This window comes from Oncorhynchus kisutch, linkage group LG24 (assembly GCF_002021735.2).
Source record: "Oncorhynchus kisutch isolate 150728-3 linkage group LG24, Okis_V2, whole genome shotgun sequence".
NCBI classification, from domain to species: domain Eukaryota; kingdom Metazoa; phylum Chordata; class Actinopteri; order Salmoniformes; family Salmonidae; genus Oncorhynchus; species Oncorhynchus kisutch.
This window is the reverse complement of record NC_034197.2, coordinates 8,704,703-8,722,192: the sequence shown is the minus strand read 5'-3', so window position 1 is coordinate 8,722,192 and position 17,490 is coordinate 8,704,703. Positions and strand designations below refer to the sequence as shown.

General features: G+C 42.8%; 1 protein-coding gene across 4 annotated transcripts; it reads left to right on the top strand.

The window, feature by feature from the left end:
- Positions 1 to 1,395: 1,395 nt before the first annotated feature.
- Positions 1,396 to 15,075, top strand: LOC109868957 (myosin light polypeptide 6). 4 transcript variants are annotated; one of them, XM_020458734.2, is made up of 6 exons: positions 1,396 to 1,963; positions 4,239 to 4,266; positions 11,595 to 11,738; positions 11,993 to 12,166; positions 12,505 to 12,582; positions 14,416 to 15,075. In XM_020458734.2, exons 1-6 carry the CDS (start codon positions 1,781 to 1,783, stop codon positions 14,442 to 14,444), a joined length of 636 nt encoding a protein of 211 aa, XP_020314323.1. In that variant the 5' UTR covers positions 1,396 to 1,780; the 3' UTR covers positions 14,445 to 15,075. The 4 variants fall into 4 exon arrangements, with proteins under 4 accessions (XP_020314323.1, XP_020314322.1, XP_020314325.1 ...); XM_020458733.2 differs by having other exon boundaries at positions 1,729 to 1,963; positions 11,595 to 11,744; XM_020458736.2 differs by lacking the exons at positions 1,396 to 1,963; positions 4,239 to 4,266 and adding exons at positions 3,250 to 3,534; positions 3,991 to 4,018.
- Positions 15,076 to 17,490: the final 2,415 nt, after the last annotated feature.

The following is a 17,490-nucleotide window of genomic DNA, read 5'->3' as shown; positions in this document are numbered from 1 at the left end:
ATTCATGTTTGACATATGATCTGCTTCTCCAATGGAATATTACCCAGCCACTGTTAGGATGAATAATCCACACAGGGTGAACTTTGTTTTTGAGAGCATCTAAATCTGGCAAAAATCTATGTACGGTTTGACACAATGCCTTTTCACACCTCCAGTATGCCTGTATGTGTGTGTGAGAGAGAAAGAGAGAGAAAGAAAGAGAGGGAGAGCGAGAGAGAGAGAGAGAGAGAGAGGAGAGAGAGAGAGAGCGAAAGAGAGAGAGAGTGTCACGCCCTGACCTTGGAGAGCCTTTTTATTTCTCTATTTGGATAGGTTGGGGTGTGATTTGGGTGGGCATTTGAGTTTTTCTATTTCTTTGTTGGCCGGGTATGGTTCCCAATCAGATGCAGCTGTCTATCGTTGTCTCTGACAGAGAGAGAGAGAGAAAGAGAGAGAGAGAGAGAGAGCCACAGAAACAGAATGCGAGAGAGAGAGCCACAGAAACAGAATGTGAGAGAGAGAGCCACAGAAACAGAATGAGAGAGAGAGAGCCACAGAAACAGAATGAGAGAGAGAGATTCACAGAAACAGAGAGAGAGAGCCACAGAAACAGAATGAGAGAGAGCCACAGAAACAGAATGAGAGAGAGAGAGCCACAGAAACAGAATGAGAGAGAGCCACAGAAACAGAATGAGAGAGAGGGAGCCACAGAAACAGAATGAGAGATAATTGAAATTGGATTGAAATTGAGTTGAGAAAGAGAGAGACACAGAAACAGAGAGAGAGTGAGAGAGACAGCAATAGAGAGAGAGAAACACACACTAGGAGACACAGAGAGAGAAATGTGCATAACACATCATGCCAATGAAGCAAATTTACATTGAAATTGAATTGAGAGTGTCCTCAGTTTCTGTGCATGACAGATCTGATTCTAAAATCACCACAGGAAGGAAGGAAGGAAGGAAGGAAGGAAGGAAGGAAGGAAGGAAGGAAGGAAGGAAGGAAGGAAGGAAGGAAGGAAGGAAGGAAGGAAGGAAGGAAGGAAGGAAGGAAGGAAGGAGAAAGGGGGAGAAATATCTGGGGAATAAAGAGAATGTTTATTATTCCAGATTCCAAAATAGAACATTATATTTTTAGCTTTACTGGCTGTATCAAGTCTTATTGTTCCACAAATAGACACAACACACACACCCAAACTGCTTCACAGTATAATTAGTGGCAGGTGTATAGGTGATGATGTGGATAATAATCCAGGAAGACTGAGCTCACTTACACAAACAAGCATACTCACTGACTCACCCACCTGCCTTTCTGACCCATATAAAATGTGTGCTTTCTCTCTATAGCTGCGCCCCCTCCTCATTCGACTCTCCCTCTCATCTCCACTCCTACGCGGCTCAATCTCAGCGTCACTTACATGCTCTTCTCTTCTATACAACCACCTCTCTCTGCCTGATCCACCTGCCTGTCCCCCAGGCAACTATACTCATCCCTCTCTCTCTGCCTCTTTATCTCTCTCTCTCTTCTCTATCCGTCGCTCGCTCCCTCTTTCTAAATATATCCCTCTCTCTCCACTGTCTCTCTCCACTATCTCCCTCTATTTATAGACTTACCTCTCCATTTCTCTCTCTCTCTAGCTCGCTCACCATCTCTCCCTCCCTCTTTTCCTCTCTCTCTCACTCCCGTACACATCTGACACACTTTCTCTATTTCTGCCTCCACTCCTCTCAGCAACCACATTAGTAACCAGTACAGGGAACACCGTGCGAGAGCGACAGAAGTACTGTTACGAACTCCAGAAATGGCCCCAAAAAGAGAACCATCTATTAAGAAGACTCCATCGCCTGTGGCCCAGCAGCCCAGACTAGGGCCTCCTTTCCCTTGCCTCCCCTCAGCTAACCCTGCCCAGCCAAGGTCAGCTCCTGAACAGAAACCCAGGATGCTGCGACCCTCTGATTCTCCATTTGACCCCAGCACCATGGAGGTGAGTGGAGGTGCCTCCCACAGCACCCAACTCTGTGTGTGTGTGTGTGTGTGTGTGTGTGTGTGTGTGTGTGTGTGTGTGTGTGTGTGTGTGTGTGTGTGTGTGTGTGTGTGTGTGTGTGTGTGTGTGTGACAGCAATGACAGAGCTTATGTGGAACGCAATCCTAAAATCTAGATCAGTGGAAGTCTCTTTACAAAATGTATCGATACAGTGCTGAATAACTACTATGACTAATAGGGCATGCTGAAAATAGCCCAATGCCTCCATGCCATAATAGACTGGAAAGTAGGCAGAGCGATAGTCTGTTTCTTGAGACGCAAGCATTCAATCCATTTTGAAATATGCAGTTTACTACTATTGTTTTGTCCTGGGAAAATGTTCAAGGCACAAAGCATCTCAAATTATGTTTCTCTTATGTTTCTCAATAGCATGATGTGCTTACAAAGCGGACTCCACAAATCCTCTTCCAAATAATCTTCCTATTGTCTTATGCGAGACTAATAGGAACCAAACTACCAGTATCATTCTGGGATAAAGATGAGTTGAGAACTAGGGCACTGCTATAGAAGCTGTCTGTGACTGACCTCCTCTGGGAGGGAGTGTGCTTATTTCTCTCCAGGAGATACTCAGATATAACCTTGGGGGGGGGTTAGTGAAAGGAGATTAAATAAACTCGTTTTCTTTCCTTTATAAAAATGTTCGATCAGAAATGTAAAATCACAGAGACATCACAATTGGTAGACCTATATTTGTGTTTCATCCACATTAGGCCTGTCACTCTGTTATGAAACAGCCATAGCTTTGCTCTCATCCATGCTTTGTATGTTACTTTGCAATAGAATTAATGGTCTGCTGCATGTCTGTGTTGCGAGAGTTTATAAAGGGGTCAATATACCCATAGAATGTAAACACTCCTTGGCACTTTGTCCTCATTGATCAGAGGACTAGACAGGTTGTGGCCTAGTCAATGAGCTAGTCTCCGAACCTAAGGAATCCAACACCATTTCTAGAACAGGCCAAAGTGAAACATACATTCAGAGTATAATGTAGCTAGGCCTAGGACAGTTTTAAAATGTTTTACCACAGATAAAAGAGGAGATTAGAAGGGCTAGTTATATATATAATAATGCTCCTGAGTGGCGCAGCGGTCTAAATCTCTGCACCTCAGTGAAAGAGCCATCACTACAGCCCCTGGTTCGAATCCAGGCTGTATCACATCCGGCCGTGATTGGGAGTCCCATAGGGCGGTGCCCAATTGACCAGGCGTCGCCAGGGTCGGCTGTCATTGTAAATAATAATTTGTTCTTCACTGACTTCCCTAGTTAAATAAAGGTTGAATTAAAAAATATATATTTGGTTTTACTATGGAAAAGGGCCAGGGCAGGGGCCACTCCTACCCTGGCACGGCCCCTGTCCATGGTTATGCGCACTGCGCAGATGCAGCAGAGGAGCTATGACAAGCAAGTAAACACTGCTGGGGCTGTGCTAGTAGGGCTTTTCCTTGCTGTCGACCCCTCACATTCTTCCAGCTCCCGACGTCTTCGACAACACTCCAACAGCCACAGATATGGTGGGTTCTTCAATAACCTGTATTAACTAACTAGCCATCCACTCGAAATCCTATTCTATTTCGTGAATTGTAGCTATGTCGAATTAGCTAACAGTGCGTTAACTTTACTAGCTAACCTTAGCCAGTTTCATTGAGCAGAACCAATTAGCAAGTTGGCGTTTTGTCGAAGCTAGTTAGCCAACTGACTAACGTTAGTTGCTTACTCGCCAGTTTAGCAACCCTAGTTTATTGATATAAAGTGGCATACCAGTAGCTAAATCTCAATACAATTTGCCATTGTCTCCAAATGTCACCCAGATGTTAGTATTTCTCACTGACTAGTAACGTTAGCTAGCTAGTTCCTAGATAAGGGTGTGATAGAAAGTTGTCTGCCTAGCTAGCTAGCCACAGGTCTTTCGCAACAGGATTTTTACAATATCATAGTAGCTAGCTAACTTTGTATCTTTCTTTGAACAGTCTGACTTCTCAGAAGATCAAATCATGGGTGAGTTACACATTTGGCTAACTAGATTAGCTAGCTAGCTAATTTTCCCAAACTTGACCAACTATTGCATGTTGCCATCAACTCAGACAAATGCCACTTATTTTTCTTTCTTGCTCGTCTTACTTTGTCTTTACTGGCTATCATCTGCTTTATGCCTTGTCTGTCATTCCTCCTATAGTAGCAAAGTTACCACTCTTTCCCTACTGCTTGTTCTTTCCAGATTGAGTTTAACCTGGATCAAATACACGGTGAGTTATCGGCGAATGACCCTAAAATGAGTCTGGGACCTGAATCTAACCGTGTTTAAGGCATGTTGTTGATCTGATACAGTTGCAGTCACACCATGGATATTACGTAACAAGGTGTCACTGGTATATTTTAATGACAGACTGAGTCTTACCTGTTATTTTAGCCCATTGTGTCATGTCTGTTTCCTGTTTCTTTTTTTTTACTGTCATTAGAAAGTCTGTTTTTATACCTAGTTTCATCGGCGTTAGCTCAGATCCAGTATACAAGGTAGTAATAGGCTCCTGGTGTGTTTGTTAGTGCATTTCTATAGACAGGAAATGCACATTGTGCATACCATAGGTCGTCACTCCACGTTCTGTGTTTGCATCAATCTGCATACATTCCCAATTGTCCCGTTCCCATGTACCATAAAAGTTTGCATGCTATCTTACTAGCTTGTCATCTCCCCTGGAGTGTTCCCTTTCCTTTTTTGGAGTTAGACACAGACTAGTAGATGAGTCTTCTCCACTCCCTGGCTTGTTTAATCATGGTTGACAATACAGCTCGCTGTCCCTCGCTCCTCCATGACCTAATATGGTGTTGGGAAATGGAACTCAGCGGGCCATGGGGGAAGAGGGAGGAACATTCCTGAGAACAGGAAAAATTACAACAGACCACTGCTGTGTTTGCCTGTAGTTCTGAAGGGATATCCCATACTCTGCAGTCCACGGTTGCGGTCAATTACACTTCAATTCAGTCAATTTGGGAAGTATATGGATACTTAATTTAAATGTACTTCCTTTTCAGTTTATTTCCTGATTTCAGAGAATTGAACAGGAATTGGCCCCTAGTCTGATAAGTGGTCCTAGAACCGAGAGACCACCACCAAGCGCTTACATAATTTCTCCTTCTAGGCCCTTTAGTTGCTTATGGGCCCTTTCTAGTTAGTTCGGCCAGCTTCTTTATAAAACTTTGCTACTACTAATCAACTTGTTTGTTTTAAGGAAATGTTCAGCTGAATAGTAAAAAAATGAAACCAAATGGACTGATCTCAATAACCTATGGTTGAGATGCTTTGGCATTGTCATTGCTTCTAACACTGTCTGCTACGGATTTAGTGTTTTCTGTGTCCTACACTAATACTCAGTAGAAACCTGCATGCCTCCTTGGAAGGCTTCGATAACGTCTCCCGACCTTATATTACACAGACCTATTTAAGGTCATCAAATATTCAGATGGAAGTAAATGCACAAAAGAGATTAGGACATTTGAGAACTTACTTGTGCGAAGACTCAAGTGTTGGTTACATAAGAATTCATATCAGATTTTCCCCCCCCCCTTGTTGATATTTGAGTCTACAGTGTTAGCTTAATTAGGCACATTTACAAAGCTCATGATAGTGTAGGCAGTAGCAGATGAGCCTCTTGTGGCTGTTTAGTTTGACTTGTTTGTCATTACTTGTGGATGCGGACTAGGCTAATTCCCTTAGTGAACTGGGTGTTGTGCCATTAAAGGGGGAACCGTTGTCATATGTCATAGCCAGCGTCAATTCACATACACTGCGAAGCCAACGGAATTGTCATGAAAATCCACAAACAGTTGTATTTGTTCGCTATGTAGCCCCTGGGAGGTATTATTGTGAGTTCCTTTTGACTCCCCTTAGATGTCGTACGCAAGCCGCCGTACCTATGCTGAAGTCTTGTTGCTTTGCTAGCTTTTTGGTGTTTTATTAGGGTCCCCATTAGCTGTTGCAAAAGCAGCAGCTACTCTTCCTGGGGTCCACATGAAACATAATACAGAATGACGTAATACAGAACGTCATTAGACAAGAACGGCTCAAGGACAGAACTACATACATTTTTAAAAAGGCACACGTAGCCTACATATCAATGCATACACACAAACTATCTAGGTCAAATAGGGGAGAGGCGTTGTGCCTCGAGGTGTTGCTTTACCTGTTTTTTGAAACCAGGTTTGCTGTTTATTTGAGCAATATGAGATGGAAGTTCCATGAAATAAGGGCTCTATATAATACTGTACGTTTTCTTGAATTTGTTCTGGATTTGGGGAAAAGACCCCTGGTGGCATGTCTGGCGGGTGTGTGTGTCAGAGCTGTGTGTAAGTTGACTATGCAAACAACTTATGGATTTTCAACACAAATGTTTCTTATTAAAAGAAGTGATGCAGTCAGTCTCTCCTCAACTCTGCCGTCTTTGGACACTGTGCTATCTAACCTCCAAACAAGCTTCAATGCCATACAACACTCCTTCCGTGGCCTCCAACTGCTCTTAAACGCTAGTAAAACCAAATGCATGCTTTTCAACCGGTCGCTGCCTGCACCTGCATGCCCGACTAGCATCACCACCCTGGATGGTTCCGACCTAGAATATGTGGACGTCTATAAGTACCTAGGTGTCTGGCTAGACTGCAAACTCTCCTTCCAGACTCATATCAAACATCTCCAATCGAAAATCAAATCAAGAGTCGGCTTTCTATTCCGCAACAAAGCCTCCTTCACTCAAGCCGCCAAGCTTACCCTAGTAAAACTGACTATCCTACCGATCCTCGACTTCGGCGATGTCATCTACAAAATGGCTTCCAACACTCTACTCAGCAAACTGGATGCAGTCTATCACAGTGCCATCCGTTTTGTCACTAAAGCACCTTATACTACCCACCACTGCGACTTGTATGCTCTAGTCGGCTGGCCCTCGCTACATATTCGTCGCCAGACCCACTGGCTCCAGGTCATCTACAAGTCTATGCTAGGTAAAGCTCCGCCTTATCTCAGCTCACTGGTCACGATGGCAACACCCATCCGTAGCACGCGCTCCAGCAGGTGTATCTCACTGATCATCCCTAAAGCCAACACCTCATTTGGCCGCCTTTCGTTCCAGTACTCTGCTGCCTGTGACTGGAACGAATTGCAAAAATCGCTGAAGTTGGAGACTTTTATCTCCCTCACCAACTTCAAACATCAGCTATCTGAGCAGCTAACCGATCGCTGCAGCTGTACATAGTCTATTGGTAAATAGCCCACCCTTTTCACCTACCTCATCCCCGTACTGTTTCTATTTATTTACTTTTCTGCTCTTCTGCACACCAATATCTCTACCTGTACATGACCATCTGATCTTTTATCACTCCAGTGTTAATCTGCAAAATTGTAATTATTTGCCTACCTCCTCATGCCTTTTGCACACATTGTATATAGACCCCCCCTTCGTTTTCTACTGTGTTATTGACTTGTTAATTGTTTACTCCATGTGTAACTCTTTGTTGTATGCTCACACTGCTATGCTTTATCTTGGCCAGGTCGCAGTTGCAAATGAGAACTTGTTCTCAACTAGCCTACCTGGTTAAATAAAGGTGAAATAAAATTAAATTAAAAAAAACTCGTAGCCAAGAAGAGTGTTGTAACTTTAATGTGTTAGAGTTAATGTTTAAGTTTATTCTTTGAGCTGAGATATTTGAGATATTTCTTTAGATTTATTTGCATATGTAATTGTATTGGGTTGTGTTGAATTACGCTTTTTGACTGCAAGTCCCAGAATGCCTTGCGAGAGGAATGAGTGATAACGCGCCAATTATGTGCAGGTGTTGAGTGATTGTGGCTGACTTTCCGACAGCATCTTACCTGCATTGCTCTGTACCAAAACAATTGTTGTTAAATGTAACGTAAACAAGTATTCTTACTAAAAGAAGCTTTCGTATCAAAACCAACGTCCCGAGTCATTACTAAGAAGTTAGTTAATCTAAAAAGAGAGACTGGCATGCATACTATTAATATCAGCCCTCTGATTACAATTAAGAGCAAAACATGCCGCTCTGTTCTGGGCCAGCTGCAGCTTAACTAGGTCTTTCCTTGCAGCACTGGACCACACGACTGGACAATAATCAAGATTAGACCAAACTAGAGCCTGCAGAACTTGCTTTTTGGAGTGTGGTGTCAAAAAAGCAGTGTCTTTTTTATTATGGCCAGACCTCTCCCCATCTTTATAACCATTGAATCTATATGTTTTATCATGACAGTTTACAATCTAAAGTAACGGCAAGTAATTTAGTCTCCTCACCTTGTTCAACAGCCACACCATTCATTACCTTATTCAGCTGAGGTTAAGAACTTAAGGAATGATTTGTACCAAGTATGTTTGGCAGCATGAGTGAAGGAGGCTTTGTTGCGAAATAGGAAGCCGATTCTATAATAAATTGGAGATGCTTAATGTGAATTTGGAAGGAGAGATTAGTCTAACCAGACACCTAAGTATTTGTAGTTGTCCACCTAATATAAGTCAGAACCGTCCAGAGTAATGATGCTAGTCTGGCCGGAGGGTGCAGGCAGCAATCGGTTGAAGAGCATGCATTTAGTTTTTACTAGCATTTAAAAGCAGTTGGAGGCCACGGAAGGAGTGTTGTATGGCGTTGAAGCTCATTTGGAGGTTTGTTAGCACAGTGTCCAAAGAAGGGCCAATGTACACAGAATGGTGTCTGTGTAGAGGTGGATCAGAGACTCACCAGCAGCAAGAGCAACATCATTGATGTATACAGAGAAGCGAGTCGGCCCGAGAATTGAACCCTGTGGCACCCCCATAGACTGCCGGAGGTCTGGACAACAGGCCCTCCAATTTGACACACTGAACTCTGTCAGAGAAGTAGTTGGTGAACCAGGCGAGGCAGTCATTTGAGAAGCCGAGGCTGTTGAGTCTGTCGATAAGAATGTGGTGATTGACAGAGTCGAAAGCCTTGGCCAGGTCGATGAAGACTGCTGCACAGTACTATCTTTTATCGTTGGCGGTTATGATATTGTTTAGGACCTTGAGCGTGGCTGAGGTGCACCCATGACCAGCTCGTAACCCAGATTGCATAGTGGAGAAGGTATGGTGGGATTCGAAATGGTCGGTGATCTGTTTTAACTTGGCTTTTGAAGATTTTGAAAAGGCAGGGCAGGATGGATATAGGTCTATAACAATTTGGGTCTAGAGTGTCCCCCTTTGAAGCGGGGGATGACCGTGACAGTTTTCCAATCTTTGGGGATCTCAGATCTCAGAGATGTTGAATAGGCTAGTAATAGGGGTTGCAACAATTGCGACGGATCATTTTAGAAAGAGCGGGTCCAGATTGTCTAGCCCAGCTGATTTGTAGGGATCCAGATTTTGCATTTCTTTTAGAACTTCAGCTGTCTGGATTTGGGTGAAGGAGAAGTGGGGAGGGGGCTTGGGCACATTGGTGCAGGGGGTGCTGAGATGTTGGTAGGGGTAGCCAGGTGGAAGCATGGCCAGCTGTAGAAAAATGCTTGTTGAAATGATAGATTATTGTAGATTTATTGGTGGTGACAATGTGTCCTATCCTCAGTGCAGTGGGCAGCTGGGAGGAGGTGCTCTTATTCTCCATGGACTTTAGTGTCCCAAAACTTTTTGGAATTAGTGCTACAGAATGCAAATTTCTGTTTTAAAAAGCTAGCCTTAGCTTTCCTAACTGACTGAGTATATTGGTTCCTGACTTCCCTGAAAAGTTGCATATCGTGGGGGATGTTTGATGCTAATGAAGAACACCACAGGATGTTTTTGTGCTGTTCAAGGGCAGTCAAGTCTGGGATGAACCAATGGCTATATCTGTTCTTAGTTCAACATTTTTTGGACGGGGCATGCTTTTTTAAGATGGTGAGGAAAGCACTTTTAAAGAGCAACCAGGCATCCTTTTCTGACTGGATGAGGTCAATATCCTTTCAGGATACCCGGGCCAGGTCGATTATAAAGGCCTGCTCATTGAAGTGTTTTAGGGAGCGTTTGACAGTGAGGAGGGATGGTCGTTTGCCCGCAACCCATTACGCATGCAGGAAATGTGGTAATGATCGCTGGGATCCTGGTTGAAAACAGCAGAGGTGTATTTAGAGGGCAAGTTGGTCAGGAGGATATCTAAGAGGGGGCCCATGGTTATGGATTTAGGGTTGTACCTCGTAGGTTCCTTGATCATTTGTGTAAGATTGAGGGCATTTAGCTTAGATTGTAGGATGGCCGGGGTTATAAGCATGTCCCAGTTTAGGTCACCTAACAGTACAAACTCTGAATTGATTACAACCCCCCCCCCCCCCCCCCATTGATCTTAACATATGGTGTCCAGGGCACAGCTGGGGGCTGAAGGGGGTCTAACATGTGGCAACGGTGAGAGACTTGTTTCTGAAATGGTGGATTTTTAGAAGTAGAAGCTCGAATTGTTCGGGCACAGACCTGGATAGTATGACAGAACTCTGCAGGCTATCTCTGCAGTAGATAGAAATGCCAAAGCGGGCGGAGTTTCAATCTTGTCGGAAAATGTTATAGTTAGTTAGTTAGTGCTATAGCAGTGAGTAAAACAAACATGGACACCCATGCTTTGTTTAATGCCAGTGGCAGGTCATTGGTAAAAATAGAAGAGTAGAGGGTCTAGAGAGCTGCCCTGCGGTACACCACACTTTACATGTTTGACATTAGACGCTTCCATTAAAGAAAACCCTCTATTAGATGGCTCTGAATCCACAATATGGCAGAGGTTGAAAAGCCATAGCACAACATCACAAGGATGTTGTAGCTAATTAACCTGACTTGTAAACAACCAAGTCTCATTCTTCTACAAACAGTGACGTTATTCTCTCTTGAAATCAGAGTCCTTGGGTTTTGTTTAGGCTATAAGCCTGTGACACAAAGCTGCGTTTAAAAAATATAAAAAAACAATGTAGCCTATTTGACTGATGAACCTTAGCTTACATTTTAAACTACATCTTTAGTCTACTTAGCATAGGGAAGATCATAACCATTCCTATTCTGCACACGACCCACACAATGTATCTTCTTATTAAATAGACTTGCTTTCTAAGTTGACGCTTGCGGTCCATCTATTTCCATCTATTTTCTCTCATTAACTCGTATGCATTCTATTTCCAGTGTGAGCACGCTCGTTCATTCACTTAAAAAAGCTTTTTTGTTTGAATTGGGCTTTACGCTACCCACTCCACTGTAGTTGGTGCTATCTCATTTTACTTTCCTATGTGCCACCGTGTTGATCCCGCTGGTCAGGTGAAGGGAGACCATGATTCGTTCATTAATGGAATGAGCTAATGTTAAACAATGCCAAGTTCACTAACCTGTTATTCTGGCTAAAACTACCTGAAGTAATACACGTATTATCAGTTGTTATCATATTGATTGGTGTCTTTTTCTCTGGCCTGTCTTTACATATCCAACCTCTCTTGCATTTCCAACTTGTTCACCGTCTTCCTGTCTTGAAATGTTTTCCTAACCATTTAACATCCCTCTCCCAAACCCACTCATTCTCTCCTCACACTCAACCATATCTCCCTCCCTCCTTCTAGAGTTTAAGGAGGCTTTCCTCCTCTTCGACAGAACCGGTGATGGGAAGATCAGTTACAGTCAGTGCGGCGACGTCATGCGGGCGTTGGGCCAGAACCCCGTCAATGCAGAGGTCCTCAAGGTCCTGGGCAACCCCAAGGCTGAGGGTGAGGGTGAGATACAATAGAATACTGTACTAGTGTTCTATTTCATTATGTGCCCTAAACATATCTCTCTATCAGAACATGTTTGGACCAGGGTTCTTTGAATTTTCACAAGCGAAGGCGTTATCCGATGCCAAAATGATCTTAACCGCCTTTGACCTAGCGATCACTCTTGTGCTGAAAGGGTTGTAATGTTTAGACCCCTGTGTTAATTCATATCATCATCAATTAATTCATTTCCTCCACTTCTACTTCAGAGATGAACCACAAGATGCTTGACTTTGAGCAGTTCCTGCCCATGCTGCAGGCCATCGCTAAGAATAAGGACCAGGGCTCCTTTGAGGATTTCGTTGAGGGACTGCGAGTCTTTGATAAGGAGGGCAACGGCACCGTAATGGGGGCAGAGCTGCGCCACGTCCTCACCACACTAGGTGGGTTACTGGAGCGTCATTCTTTTACTCTCCTCCACATCTGAGGAAAGACATTTCATGTATTTAATGCAGAATGCAAATCCCTGAGCAAAATGTCATCTAATTTGGAAGTTGACTCAGAAAATATAAATCCCAAATGTCGCAAAGATATTCTCCGTAATGTGACAATTCTTTTTTTACATCAAAGCACAAACATCAAGCCACACTTCAGATTTAAAGACGATTACTGATTTTTAAAGTGTGTTCTTTTTAAGTTCAACACGAATGAGAACACCCAACTTTTGAACATAACAGTGTAGCTATTACTTTACTAATATATGAGTTTGTCTGTCTATCAGGGGAGAAGATGACGGAGGAGGAGGTCGAGACGCTTCTTGCCGGACACGAGGATGCTAATGGCTGTATTAACTATGAAGGTGAGCGGGGGGGAGGGGAAACGGAGAATGAAAGATGGAGATAGAGGAGACACGGATGTATTTTTGGGTCTGATTAGGTTAACAATGTGTTGCAAGTACCCCACTACACTTACACGACTTCTACTTCTAACCACAACACCCTGGGCTACAGTGTGTACAAAATGAAGATATGGATGTTTTGGTGCAAAGGTTTGTTTATGCAGGGATCAATATTGATAGCGCTATCTTGCAGGTAGCCTTGAGGTTAAGAGCATTGGGCCAGTAACTGAAAGGTCGCTGGTTCAAATCCCTGAGCCGACTAGGTGAAAAATCTCTCTGCCCTTGAGCAAGGCACTTAACCCCCATTCCTCTTATGAGTCACTCTGGATAAGAGCATCTGCTAAATGACAAGTGTCGATGGCTGAGTAAGTGGACACGTTTGTTTTTCTATACCGTTGAAGCAGTTGGCTGAAGAATTGGACTGAGGCGGTGAAAGTACCAGAGATTACGATCTCCTGTGTCACTGCACAGCGATGCAGCTCTGCAACATTTTGTATACAGTAACTGTTTGGTGATGGGAGAACCAGATTGTGAATACAAAAACGGAATTGGTAACATGCTGTGTAACTGTTCTTCCTCCACAGCGTTTGTGCGTACCATCATGTCTGGCTGAGCGCCGGTATGAGCAGGGCAGCAGAGGGTATACTGTAGAGCCTACTTGAACAACGGGCCTCTTCTCAGGCTGTCCTGCTTTTAGGCATCCCTGCAAAACATACACACACAAGCTGTTATTTACCTTGTAAACCCATTGTACATCTTGCAGTGGGATAGCCTGGTGAGAGAGAGCCCTGTTGTAGGGCAGTTTGGACTGGAGGTTTTGACTCGTTGGTAGACACCCTGTTCTCTCCTGCTGCCCCCTGTGTCTCTCCTACCCTGCCTGCTACAGCAGGCCCCTCTGCATGTCTGGATATCCCGTCTGTCTGAAGGATTAGTGGAATCTCATTTGTATTCCTCACTTCCTCACACCTTTTCCTTCAATGCATTTGGAGAAGAGAGTGGAAATACAATTGATATTCACCCTATAGAGGGGTAGTTTATACATGCAGAGCACTCTAGCAGGAGTGGTTGTTGTACTCCATGTTGTGTTCAGAGCTGGGCTGGATAATGTAATTGAGCACCTTTTGCAGCAGGTTATTACCCACAATGCAATTTTCTCATTTGGGCCTCATCACATGAATTCCATGCTGCCACAAATAGGCAGTTTGCCTTGGAAGTCTCTTCTCTGTGGAAAGCCCCTACATGAGAATTAACACTAAATTGACAATTTGAATCAATGTGAGCATATCTTATATATTCCCCCAACTCTGACATAATAGACCAGTCACTCCCTTTTTTTGCAGTGCATTTGCTATTTTTGCTGGCGATATCTTTTCTCCTTAAGGACACTAATAGCTATTGTGATCTCTGTAGACCCCCCCCGGATCTTTGCCTCATTGAGAAAACAAAGATGGCTTCTCTTCTTTGACGGTCTCTTGGATCCAAGACCAGTCATCCTGGCCAAATCCATCCACTTTGGCTGACTAGGAGATACTGTAGAGATGATCGCTCAACCTCTGTCCTCCTCCCTCTCCCCCACTTTCCTCTACTCATGGACTTAGAGAAACAAGGGATGTACCTCCTACAACAGCATCCCGTTTATATAAAGTAAACAATGTTGAGGTCGAAGGGTTAATTTTCAAAACAACCAGGATGTTGCTGTATTTGGAGTTGATCCCCCCCCCCCCCCCCCCAATTAGCTGTGAATTGGGATTCTAATGTTGTTTTTTTCTCTCTTCCTCTTTCTTTACATCACAGAACTCGTCCGGATGGTCATGAGCGGTTGAAGATCGGGAAGAACATTCCTTCCTATTCTTTGTTTTCACCCTGTTTATTTCTGTGACGCATTTCCCCTCCTTTTTGCAACTACTTTCCAGTCCTGCCCGTTTCCTGTGCAATTTGATTAGTTCTTCACGTCTCTGTTTTTTTTTCTTTCGAAAGTGCCTTTACATGCCCAAGTTAAGACCATTAGCGACCCAAGCTTCTTTTGTTTTTGTTTTTTATGCGTCAGCCTGGTCCATTGAATTAAGAATAAGACCAACTTGCATGTAATTAGAAGCTTGTGTGCTGCTGGCGTGACCAGCAATAACATTCCGAGAGAGAGCACTTCATACCAACTGTTTGCGCCGTCTTGCCAGTTGCCAACTCTGTCAATGGTATGACAGTGACAGCAATGGAGTTGTCGAGACGGCACAAAAAGGATCTGAGACCAGGCTAATGAAGACTTGCTTTGGCTGGGAATGTCTCCCTTCCTATTGCTGCCAGAGCTATGCAGTTAGTTAACCAATATGTATAAGAAGCCATACAATCATGACCACATAGAAATCCATGAGTGGTTCAGTGGATTTTTTTCCTTTTTTTTCTTCCATTTATTTGTTGCAGCGTTCAAATAAAAAAAAATGATTTTCTGAAGAAAAACAATGTGCTTTTGTTTTTTTTTCTAACAAATTAAAATTGTGAACATGATTTGACAGGGTGAACATAATACACCTATGAGTGTTTATTGTACAATAATTTTAGCTCCACAAATGTTTAACTGACTAATTTTGTCTTTTAACTAGTGCTCAAAAATGTGTTGCCATCTATTAAGTGGGCACAAGAGGGCAGTGTTGTGTCTGTTGCAAAAAGACCATTCGTACTCAGCACATCCAAGCAACGTCTACTGCATGTTTTGTGAATTACATGTTAGGCGGTAACCATAAACCCACAATGAAACCATAACTAATTTAATGACTACAATTCTAAAAGTCTGCTTTTTATTGAATATTGTCATTATGAGTTTGTACTGTTGGAAAAGGCACTCAATGGGAATAGTTTTCTTCATATTACATGTTTCTATAGTTACGAAGTTCTCTTGTAACCAGTGTAATATTGTTCTTAAGAGCTTTTGTGTATTTTACAACCACTTCAACCTCAACTTTCCTTGGCTCCGACTGAATTTTAAAAAGATAATTATTGCGTTGAGATTGTACTACAGTTAACTGATCAGTGTCTGATCCTGTATGACAGTGTTCTCGATTGGAACATGAAACTGTGACAGTGTTCTGGAACATTCCCAGTAGAATCCTGTATGTTATGTTGCTTAGTGTGCCAAGACCGATTCCTCTCTGGCTTCCTGACCTTTTCCTTATTCCCCTCACAACCAGTCAACTATTTCCTCTCATTAGGTACCAAGAGATCTATCGGTGTGTGTGCGTGCAAAAGGTAAGGTATCATAGCACAGGGGTGAATAGGTTGTCCACTAATTACTGAGCGTATGTGCACAGGCCTGTGTTTGTGTTGGATGTAAGTCAAGTGTATTGATTATTTTAAACCTGCAATTTGTGAGCGTGTGATCCTCGTGGCTCTGCATTCGACAGGGGAACCTCTAATGGCCTGCAACCTGCCTCAAAACCTCTCCACCAATTAATTTTACACTGGAATCTGCCAGGACTACTGGAGAGAGCAAGCGAGGGGGCTAAGCACACACACACTTTCGCTTTCTGTATTTTACTCACACACACATGCACACTCTCCCTTGCACACACGCAAAGATCCCCCACTCGTTCCCACAGGCAACAGATTCACCAAAGCCCTTTAAATCCAGAAGGCCTCTCTCCTTTAATTAAAGGTTTCCCTCTGCTCTCTGCCAATACTACAGGTACTGTAGTATTCAAGAACCAATCAAGGAGGAGGAGACATCGTCCTCTGGATAGCTAAATATTTCAACAGTGAAATTACAATAAAAAGGAGAGTGCAAAGATTACATACAAGCATAAATTAGTTCAACCTCGAATTTGAAAATACTGGGAAAAAACGTTTATCTGTCTAAATGGGATACATATCACTGGAGAATCCCAGCGATAAATGTCTCAATTAGCCTAGTAATTACCAGACTGATTACCACTGCGTGGCGAACATGTATGTGAACTTGTGAGATCAGGCTGCTTGCGAGGCTGTCTCAATGCCAATAATAGTTATAGCTAAACTAGGATGATTATTGAAAAATTAAGATGATAATGGAAGGTTTATCATTCAGACAAATTGATTTTTGGACTCAATTGGTATAGCACAGCTCTTGCACCACCAGGGTCGTAGGGTCTGATTCCTATTGGCGCAACACATGACTGTAAATCGCTTTGGATAAAAGCATAGGCTAAATATATATACACAATGAAATCATTTAGAGAGTAACAATGACCGTTTGAGGTAAAATCTCCATGCATATAATTCATGTATATGTTCATTTCCCGTCATTACCAGGCTTACATATTGATTTATTCTCTGAGAAAGTGACAGAAGCATGGGACTGACTATAGATTTTTTTTTTTAAAGCCAGTTCAATAATCTGCTTCTAATGGTGTACTTTTCAACTCTAACTAATCATGCGTTTTACATGATACGTTAAGCACAGACACAGAAATCAAGATCACCTCAAATATAATGTATTGACGTTTTGATGTTGTTTTGATTTACCACGCGATAATTCCATAGGCTCTCCATACATGTGTGAAGAGTAATATAGCTTATTCATCCTTATCATAATTATTTAGGAAGCATTTAAATAACATCTTAGATTTACCGAAGGTTACACGTGGTTTGTTGTGACAGCTAATACCTGTTGTTACGGGTCATACGGATGACATAATTGAGCGTCCTAGAGCTTCAAATCCACATGCCTTAAACACCTGATACTTTTAAACAATGTTACACGTCATGTCCGTTTAGTTCTGTCAAGATAGATATCCTTGCCATTTAAAAAAGTTACATATTGGATGGATTTTTTTAGAGCAGGGTGTATCTTCTACAGCACTGGTCAATATATATTAATGTTTCATTGTAAGGCTGTGTCTT

Excerpts from the sequence above, each read along its gene's own strand:
- LOC109868957 (XM_020458733.2), top strand. The coding sequence starts at position 1,781 with ATGGCCCCAAAAAGAGAACCATCTATTAAGAAGACTCCATCGCCTGTG. Across the intron at positions 11,745-11,992 it reads CCCCAAGGCTGAGGGTGAGG|AGATGAACCACAAGATGCTT; the intron begins GTGAGATACAAT and ends CTTCTACTTCAG. Across the intron at positions 12,583-14,415 it reads TGGCTGTATTAACTATGAAG|AACTCGTCCGGATGGTCATG; the intron begins GTGAGCGGGGGG and ends TTTACATCACAG.